The sequence below is a fragment of the Solanum stenotomum genome, chromosome 5, assembly GCF_019186545.1.
Source record: "Solanum stenotomum isolate F172 chromosome 5, ASM1918654v1, whole genome shotgun sequence".
In the NCBI taxonomy this organism is placed as follows: Eukaryota; Viridiplantae; Streptophyta; class Magnoliopsida; order Solanales; family Solanaceae; genus Solanum; species Solanum stenotomum.
The window spans coordinates 41,400,254-41,410,865 of NC_064286.1; the positions used below are offsets into that span (position 1 = coordinate 41,400,254).

Sequence of the window (10,612 nt, forward strand, 5' to 3'; positions counted from 1 at the left end):
GTGTAATTTCATTTTTCAGTATATATTACTATCTATTACTTCATTTGTTTTGTATCCTGCTATTTTTAATGTCATTTTCTTTCTTGCAATCCTTGTTTGAAAAAATTTCCTTTAAATTGAGGGTTTATCGGAACAACTTCTCTACCTCCTATCAAGGTAGATGCAAGATTTGCGTATATCGTATTCTCTTGATACAGTTAAATATAATCTTAAAATATTTAAAAATTTTGTACTCGATTAAACACGTGAAATAAAAATGAAATTATAGATAACTAAGAAAGAGGACACGGTAGTCAAAATTAGAAGGAGCTGACAACGCACAAAACGGATAAAGCAGTATTTCGCTTTGGTATATATTGCGCGACTAGTTTTGTAAGAGATAGACGCGTAAAGGGTAGGCTGTGATTATTCCGTGTTTGTCTTTTTCAATACGCGCTTTTTCCCCCTTGACTCTCTCCTAACTCTTTTAACTAAAATCCCTCTCTTCTTCCGCTTTTTTTTTTTTCCTATTTTCTTCCATCTTCATCTTCTTCTCTCTCTCACACACGCAAAATTCTTCAAGTTTTGAATTCAGATTGTAATTGGACGGAAAAATTATGATGAGATTGTGTTATCGGCCGTTGGAAAGGTGTTTCGGGAGGCGGAGTGGTGATGGACTTTTGTGGCATACGGATTTGAAGCCTCATGCATCCGGTGACTTTTCTATGGCTGTTGTTCAGGCTAATTCATCTCTTGAAGATCAAAGTCAAGTACTTACTTCTCCTTCTGCTACCTATGTTGGTGTTTATGATGGTCATGGAGGTCCTGAAGCTGCGCGTTTTGTTAATAGACATCTCTTTCCTTATTTAAACAGTACGGTATCTTTCTCTTTCTTATTGCGATAATCTGTTGTTAATTAGGTTTTTGTATGTGTACGATCTAGTTTAAAAGAGGTTAGGGAGAGAGAATTGTGATTTTTGTTAGTTTAATTCTGAAATGTTTTGTTGATCAGTTGCGGTGATACTTGAATTTGCCTGATTTTATGTTGAATTTTGTGTACCTCTTTTATCTAGGGTTTATTTTTAGGTCTTTAAAAGTTGTCTCCGTTTTACATTTTAGTATTTTTGGTTTTGTTTTCTGGTTGGAGAGTTTAAACATTGGTGTTTTAGGTTAACATTAGTAGCGTGGTCTATTAAAATGCGCAGTTACTATTCGATCACTACCTCTGTGGTTGATAGATTAGCATTGTTCTTATTTTGCAGTTTATCTAATTTATTTGCTTTCAATTTGGTGTAGAGTTTCAGAAAGAGCAAGGGTGTTTATCATCAGAGGTGATAAAGAGAGCATTTAATGCAACAGAAGAGGATTTTATTCGATTGGTGAAGCAATCATTGCCTTCAATGCCAAAGATTGCTTCAGTTGGATCATGTTGTTTGTTTGGTGCTATTTCGGGAAGTGAATTATATGTAGCTAATTTAGGAGACTCGAGGGCAGTTCTTGGACGCAAAGGTTTTGACGGGGAGAGAAGTAAAGTGGTTGCAGAAAGATTGTCCACTGATCATAATGTTTCATGTGAGGAGGTGCGGAAAGAGGTGGAATCACTTCATCCCGATGATCCATCTATAGTGGTCTATTGTCGAGGAGTTTGGAGAGTTAAAGGCATAATTCAGGTGAGCTTGCTTATTTGGTGCTTACTTTAAACCGAATTTGTCGCCTTTATTTATGGATGACGTAAGCATTTTTGGTTCAACGCTGTTGTTGTGATAGCTCTAAATAATGTTGATTGTGAACAATCCATTCATTATAAGTGAACTGCATTTTGGAGTTCTCTAGCTTTCCCTGTTTTCCTGTTTTCCTTTTTGAAAAGTAAAAGCACGACTTACGGGAGCTTGCTTATGAGATTCCCACGTATCTTGGTTATGGGCAAGTCATAGCTGTAATCTCAAAATGTTGTGTTGTTGTCGTTAATGGTTGTCTACCTTATGGTCAATGATTCGCCATTGCTATGGCGTAGCACGTTTAGTTGGATTTTCTTGAAAATATTTTCATTCGTCTTCCTGAGAGTAGCTACAGAGTTCTTTAGTGTGTAGAATTGAACTGAAATTTTGTTCTTTCTGCTTCCTTTTCTGGCCCATGAACTCATTTTGTGTGTAGGATCTTTTAGTTATGTAAATCATGAAAGCTAGTAGTCGAGGTATTATTTGATCCTCTCAATTTCTAGCTCAGCTTAATCCTGGCTGAATCACAGAAGTTGTTGAGTTATTAAATCCGGCAGAAGTGCCCTACTTATTGTTTTCTTCTTAAAAAATGTCCATATTGTTTCATGTACGTAGTTTTTGGACATGGTGTATACCTTGGTGCTTCCCATTTTCCCTTTGATGTTGCTGACTATACCTTCGATTCTTGAGATAGGAAGATTTCATAAGGCAGAGATTTGTGATTTCAGGGAATATTTATCCTCTCCCTTTTTACTTTTTTGGCTATATATTCTAATGATCTTGATTTTATTCTTTATGTGTTTGTAAACGTTTGAACATTATCCTGGGAAAGTAAGAGAGAATATCTGCACTTTGTTTGTAGCCTTTTTGTGTCTCTGCTCTTTACTCTAGACTTTGTCATGTGATTGTGGGATATAGATACTTATACATCGCACTTTGCAGGTCTCGAGATCCATTGGAGATGCCTATCTTAAGAGACCGGAGTTAAACAGAGATCCTATCTTTCAAAAATATGGAAATCCTGTTCCTTTGAAGCGGGCTGTAATGACAGCAGAACCTTCCATAGTTACAAGAAAAATTAGAACGCATGACTTATTTGTGATATTTGCTTCTGATGGTCTCTGGGAACAACTAAGTGATGAAGCGGCTGTGGAAATAGTCTTTAAAAACCCAAGAGCTGTAAGTTGACCTTTCTTTTGTTCTTATTTTCTGTTGACAAGTTATGGAAAAATATGTACATTTTGTTGAGCTGCTAAACAGACTTGCGCTTGGCTTTGTAAAGTCTGAACGCAAGTCTGTTTAATCTTAGAGGGGATTAATAATGGCTTTGATGACATTCTTGTTTAAGTCATCTTAGCAAACTAGATACCTGTTTCTCGCTTAGATGTAGAGATAAAATATGGGAGTGGTTCTTGCTATTTCGTTTGTTTGATCCAATAAATATGAGATTTTGTACAATGATGGACTGATCTTTTGGTTGGTGTACTTGCAGGGAATAGCTAAGAGACTGGTGGGAGCAGCACTTAAGGAAGCTGCTAAGAAGAGGGAGATGAGGTACAAGGACATAAAGAAAATAGAGAAGGGGATTAGGCGTCATTTCCACGATGATATATCAGTCATAGTGATCTATCTTGATCACCAGAAGAACTCTTTCCAATCCAAAGGCACCGTTGGCTGTATCTCTCCGCCTGTGGACATATCGTCCTATCATTCAGATGGTGTTGCAGATGAACCAAGTGGTTAGAGTTTCTTAAAACAGGCAACTTATAATGGGTACAGTAGGATTATGGTAGTGAAAATGATATGATGCGTGGAAAGAATGCTGATTATTGTACATAAAATCACAGTTTTGGGTGTCTGGTTGAATGCATTGCCAGCGCAAGCTTTCAGTTTAGGAGCTGACCAAACACATTTTTTTCCAAACGGATTCTCCTCTTTTCTTTTTTCCCTTTATTTTTTTTATATATAAAAAGATAAATAGTTAAATGGATGTCCATTATTTTGAGTTGAAATATGTTTTTTATTACTTACAATCATCCTAAATTTCTGTGAGACCAGACACTTTGTACATTCCCAGATTTACGTTATACATATTTTCTAAGTATTAATCACTAATAATTTCACGTGCCAATGTTTAAGATCACAAGATTAAAGCACATTTTGTATATTTTACATCTTAGTTTAAGACTATAAGATTCAATAAATCTCATTTAAACTCTATTCCAAATTTATGTCAGATCAATAAATTGAAATGAAGGGAGTTCAATCTAATAATGTAGAAATTATTTATTTATTTTTTCGATAGTAGAACTAATGAGTGAGGGTATTTTTTTATCAACGGTTATTTGTCCGTAGTAAAATCTAACTAAATTTTATGTATTTCTTTTCTTTTCTTCGTCTTTCCCTCAATTCAATCACCTTCTTCCTTCAAATTACTGTTCATTGGTGTTCTCGGTTAGATTTAATATATATATTGTTGTATTGTACGCATAATATATGTAAATGTTTTTACCATATTTGGGGATGCATGTTTCTTTCCTATTTGGTTATATTTTGAAAAATATTAATTAATTGAAAGAAAATCCATTATTTGGAGAGTTTGTGTTCTACACTCTTTTGAGGTTTTGATCAATATTGGCCGTATGTAGTTATAATTTATGTATTTTTTTTGTCTGGAATAAATTTGTGGTGATTGCTATTAAGCGTATAAACGCACTTCACTTTGCACGTCATGTATTCGATAAAAGTCCTGTTCATATTTCTAGAACAAATGTCTATTGATTCAAATCCTTAATTTCCCGACAATTAAAAGCGATGTATGTTTTAAAGTGCATGTGCTCAGAGACTTGACAGAGAATAGAGATGCAAACAGTTTCATTTTCGAGAATAAATCAAATTGGTTAGCTTTATTTGTGATATCAGGTAAATTGTTTTTCTCTTGGAAATCAATTTTTTATTGTAGCATGTAGAAGAAATGCTTGTTGGATTGTTGCTATGTCTGCTACAGTTACAATAGTTGAAGATAGACTATCAAGTATTTGAATTAACGTAGAAAAGAGACATCTATATGCTTGAGAGAAGTTGATAATCAAGTTGACGTCAAAGGTTGGTGATCAATTGTAATATTGATACATTCAAACTTACCCCTCAATTAAGAAGTATAAACGGTCAAAGTCATTAATTATAGAATTCAACTGGAGTTCATCAACCCATCTGTAGTCCCACGCTTAGACAACGCTGTCTCCCTTCACTGTTGGTCTTCACGGGCTACTAGACAGCTCGTCTTAAGCACCATGGCCCGTCTAGTGCTCCGTTGACTTCAGTTTTCACTTAGGTAGCTAGTGTCTCTACTGTCACTCTCCATGAGCCATAAGACGGCTCGTCTAATGGACCACGGCTCGTCTGGGGCCTCGTGGTGTTAGACTTCAACTCTATTCTTTCCAGATCACTCCCACGGGCATCTTCACGGCTCGTGCAACACTTCACGACTCGTGGAGCCTTTCGTATAGCTTCTTTCACTTCATTTCCCATCTTTCTTCTTGTCCTTTGCATCTAAGTGTTTCACCTGTACAACATAAAAAAACCATCATATCCACATAAACAAGCTCGACTTCTCACACTAATCTTTAGTTTTGAGCGTCAAATGTTCTATGAGTTCACGACACATTAACAAATGATGATGATGATGATCATGATTCATGATCCTTATGTAAGTGGTCATGTTTTTGCTGAGTAGTCCGTGCTTGTGAAAAGTAGGAATTATGTCGATCTAGAACAACAAATTTCCTCTAGCTCTGTCATACCTGAGATTATACATGATGATCATCGTGAAACAAAGGGAATAATATCAAATGTATCCTCCTCTGCTGCTTGACAGCCTAAGGAGAAGATGATCATGCAAAAAAATAGCTAGGGTAAGTGTGTTGGCTCTTTAGAGGAGGGTGAAGTGTTCATGCTCCTAATTGAGATTGAACATATCTTAGAATAATAATTAGTATTAAATTCATTTTTAATCTGACTTATTTTTATTGATTTTCTAAAGAATATCAGGGCCCGTGGAGTAGAAGTCGAGTTTATTACTGCACAACTATGCACAGAGAGTAGAGTTGGATTTTGCAGGAACTCAAGTGCAAGTGTAAGTCCACGGAATAAGAAATTCAATGGTGTTGGTGTTTCTCTGTCTATTTACCTATTGACAATTGCTAATGTCAATCTTATCATATAATGTTATGCAACTATATTGATTGTATATTTGTGTCATCTTTTTAGACACTCAAATATGATGGTTGCTACCTTTTTCTTCAGTGGATCGATCGTAAGGATGTAAGTTACCCATGCTCTCCTTCCAATTTTAGTACGGATTAACATGGTGTTAATGTATGTATGCTAGATATATAGAAGATGAAAAAATATCAATGAAATTTTCAAATTTGTGTGTTATATACCTTATTTGTGCTTATATTATAATAACCTAAAATAGGAACTAGACAGAATAAATAGCCAACAACAGAAGACATTTAGAGTATATTATAGGGAAAATGCATAAGTACCCCTAACCTATGCTCGAAATTTCAGAGACACACTTATACTATACTAAGGTCCTATTACCCTCCCCCCCCCCCGAACTTATTTTTTAAATAATTTTCTACCCCTTTTCGGCTTACGTGGCACTATCTTGTGTGCCAAGTGCGTGTTGATAATTTTTTCAAGGATAGTGCCACGTAGGTTGAAAAGGGATAGAAAATTATTTATAAAATAAGTTCGGTAATAGGACCTTAGTATAGTATAAGTGTGTCTCTGGAATTTCGGACATAAATTGGGGGTACTTATGCATTTTCCCTATATTATATTTTGTTTTTCTTGCACCACTAATGGAAGAGAAGTCTTTAGAGGAAAAAAAGTTGCAGTTAGCTATATTATGAGAATTTTTGTTATGTTCACATTTTTGGCATAAAAATTATTGAGCTCTTCGGTTGTACATCTGCTTTGTGCTCTCAGAAGACATTTGGTGCTTCCCATGAAATGATATTTATATCCTCCTTTGGTAAAGGAATTTTTTTCTAGCAATAGATAATGCTTGTAAGATCCTTGGTAAAAGTTATAAATCTTGTGCTTGGTGCATTGTGATATGTACTGATTGAGACGCTATTTTTTTTCAAATAAGAAGTTATTTATAGTCGTTGAGGTACCTACCTTTTCACTCAACTTTTAAGACTATGATCCAGAGCAACTTCACGTTGATATATATTGAAATAAATATTGGACATTTATAAATATTGGGCATGCGCGCACGAGTAATTATCAATTTATATTTATATATGTGAATGCCTAGAAAAGAATATATAATAAGTAGTTAATAATTATTGAAAGTTACCAAAAAATTAGCATAGGTAAATTAATGGAAAAAATCACTCTAGCATTCCACTTTATTGTCGTAATTAAAGGTTTGTAACAATCAAAATAATTAGGAAAAATTACTGAAATATACATCTTATGTTTTCCTTATTTCTAATATTCCATTCTATTTCTAAAAACCTCTAAAATCCCTCATTTCTCTCCTAATTCTAAATTATTTTATAATGTATCCGAGCTAGTTTTTAATGTATTCGAGCTAGTTTTTAATGTATCCGAGCTACATATTATGTATCCGATTTATTTTATAATGTATATAAGCTACATATTATGTATCCAGTTTATTTTATAATGTATCCGAACTAGTTTTTAATGTATCCGAGCTACATATTATGTATCCAGTTTGTTTTAATTTTTAAGGGATTAATATAATTACAACTAAATAGGGATAGATTGTAATTTCATATTAAAACTATGTGATTCCTAAAATTTATACTAAACAACGAAATTTCTAATTCGGTTAACTTTTGACTTCAAGATTGTTAATGATAGACAACATTGAATTTTTATTGATCATTACTAGTGGTGGCAAATAGGCGGGTTGTGTCAAATTTGGGCGGGTTGAAAATGGGTCAACATAAAATGGGTAATAATTCAAATCGCCCATATTTGATATGGGTAAAAAAGGATTGGGTAACAAATGGGTTGGGTAAAATACTAGTTTACCCATATTTTATCCATATTTTCATTTGTAAATAGTACTCTACTTAAGAATTCAACATGGAGAAAATATTTTAGTCCTTTTTTAGATGAAAAATGTTGAAAATGCTTCTTTAAGTTTTATTGTATCATAAAAGTAAAAAAAAAATCCTAACTTTTCAATATAAAATAAATTTATGTAACAACAAGGAGAAAATATTTTTAATTTCAAAGTAAAATTAATAGTTTCATTTTAGGACTAAAACATGCTTAATGCACTTTAAGCAAGGCCAATACTAATGCATGATTTGCTTATTTTACACTATTATTTATTATCCAATATAAAATCGAACAAATAAAAATATATAATTATAATTAACAAAAGAAATGTACATTTAAAATATATTTTTTGGAGGGACAAAGACTTCACCTTTTCAATTATAGAGAAAAATAATTAGTTCTATAGAAGAACATAAAAAGGAAGAGAAGTTACAATTTCTTTTTAGTGATATCATGAATTTTGAGTGAATAAAAGTTAGAAGTTTAACCCATTCAGTTAATCCATACTTTACTCATATTTTACCCATATTTTTATGGGTTGAATATTGGTATCAACCCATATTTTACCCATGTAAAAAGTCACTCACCTAACCCATTAAAATATGGACGGGTTGGGTGGGTTACCAAAATATGGGCTCATTTTGCCGGCGTTAATCATTACTGACTAATAACGATCAGATTAGAATTTTTAACAATTGCATTTTCTCTTACTAAAATGACCTTTTTCCTTGTAGCATTCGTTGTACGAGAATAAATAAGGGTGAGGAGGGGCGTGTTTATTATCAAAACCCAATTCAAATTCATGTTAGGGCGGTCAACTATAGAAGTGTAACGATCTTTTTTGGTAGTTATGGGTAGAGCAATGGTAAAATAATTGAGTAAAAAAACTTTTGTATAGTGTCTGAAAAATCTAAGCTAGGCCAGTATCAGATGGAATCTGAACAATGTGAGGTCTAGGGTAATTCGAGAATGGATTGAGTGGTATATCTAAACTTGGATCAGATTTCCTAGTAGCTAAGACATTAAAGAATTCACATGGCCTTTCAAAATCGAATTCAAGTGAGTAAAACTCTCGGTATCGAATTTGGCGTTAAGGGACTAATATAGAACATCAAGATTCAAAGGTGTTTTGCGAAATGGGGGTTTTAAGGAGGATTAATGAGTCTCTATGTCCATGCAAGTTGTTATAGTAGGTATCGTGCCGATGTAGTGGAATAAAATAATTTTCGCTATAGCGGGTGGACAGGTATGGCGATGCCGCTTAGCGGGTGGGGCCACTGTAGCGGGGTTAGTCGGGTTTTTGTGCATAAAAAGTCTCAAAACATCTTATTTTCTACAACTTTGTTCTTGGAAAAGGAAGGGCAATATATTGCAGCTTTCTTCATTTTCCCCACCAAGATATTCGATAAAGGTAAGTTAATTACTTCCCCAACTTGTATTATTCTTAAGCCTTAGAATCTAAGGTGTTACTCTTGGGGAAGAGTTATAGACTGAATTAATGGTGGAAAAGACCCTTGTTGGGTGGGATGATCATGAGAATGGCCTGGGGTTTAAGATTTGATTGTAGTCTGAGTATGATTGGGACATTATTCATTAATTGTTATGTTAATTTATTGTTTTAGACCACGAACAAGTCGTAATTCATAACAAGGGGAGAACTCAAGTTCTTTAGAGTTTCCAAGACTTGATTCGAGGTAGGTGGTGGTTGTATGTTTTTTCCGTTTACACTATATGTGCTTGTTAACTGTGTCGTTAGTATTGCATACATGATATATGATTAGGGAAATGAGAAAGATATGTTGTGAATTGAAAGATGTTTTCAGTCACATGCAATGAATGAGTTACATGTGTGATTGTGATTAAGTTGTGTTGAAGATTAGGATCGGGTACCACGTCGACATATACTATTGTTGGAACGGGTATCACACCGACACACTAACATCTGAAACAGGTGTCAAGCCGGTACAAGGGAAATGGGTACCACACTGGTACACTAACTATGAGATTGGATACACCGTTACACTAACAGTTTGTATGTGTGGGTTCCATGAGAGAACTGAGCTAACTTGTTGTGATGTAATGGTTTATGTTTATTGTGTATATCAATTAAAGGTAAGGAACGAGAGTCCGAGCTATGTTGTACTTATGTTTGTGACTGTATATTATTTGATTACTACGTTGTGGTTGCCTATGCATATTTCATATACTAGAGCTAACTGATGATCCTACTAGTACGTTGTGGTTGTGTACTGATACTATACTTGCTCTTTCTTTGTTGAGTACAAGGCATATGCATGCGGCTGCTTCGAGATCTTAGTTGTGATATGCACGACATTTGATCCAAGGGTGAGCTACCTCTTCTGAGCTGATATGGATTCTTCCCTACCTTGTTGTTCATCTTTTCGAACATAAACATTTTAGACTTTAAATTTATGTTTTCTAGTTGGGGTTGCATCCTCTTATCCTAGATTTGTGAGATGTTTTAGTATTATGACTTTGAGGTTGTAAGGAGTTCATTCCACACTAGTTTTATTGATTGGTTGAGTTAATGGAAATCAATCTTTTAATTGTTTTCTTAGTATTTCATATCATGACTTTGCTTCCTAAATGGTTTGATGGTTTAAGTTTTGGGTTGGTAGTTGGTTCTCCCATCGGAGGGTTGTTTGAATGTCACTCACGACGGGTTAGGATCGTGACTAGAAGTCATTCATATCTTGAGGAGATTGGTAGAGAAATACAAGGTGAGGAAGATGAACTTATATATGGTATTCATTGACCTAAAAAAATAAAATAATATACATACA

At 34.3% G+C, this 10,612-nt stretch overlaps 1 protein-coding gene across 1 annotated transcript; it reads left to right on the forward strand.

Moving 5' to 3' along the window:
- Positions 1-373: 373 nt before the first annotated feature.
- On the forward strand, positions 374-3,709 carry LOC125865299 (probable protein phosphatase 2C 63). Its single transcript, XM_049545508.1, has 4 exons — positions 374-852; positions 1,276-1,649; positions 2,640-2,876; positions 3,190-3,709. The coding sequence occupies exons 1-4, from the start codon at positions 597-599 to the stop codon at positions 3,439-3,441; spliced, it is 1,119 nt and encodes a 372-aa protein (XP_049401465.1). The 5' UTR covers positions 374-596; the 3' UTR covers positions 3,442-3,709.
- Positions 3,710-10,612: the final 6,903 nt, after the last annotated feature.

What these genes read in the sequence shown, in the direction of transcription:
- LOC125865299 (XM_049545508.1), top strand. Translation starts at nt 597, where the DNA reads ATGATGAGATTGTGTTATCGGCCGTTGGAAAGGTGTTTCGGGAGGCGG. An exon ending in TCTCTTTCCTTATTTAAACA is followed by an intron (nt 853 to 1,275) that starts GTACGGTATCTT and finishes AATTTGGTGTAG; the next exon opens with AGTTTCAGAAAGAGCAAGGG. An exon ending in TCTTTAAAAACCCAAGAGCT is followed by an intron (nt 2,877 to 3,189) that starts GTAAGTTGACCT and finishes GTGTACTTGCAG; the next exon opens with GGAATAGCTAAGAGACTGGT.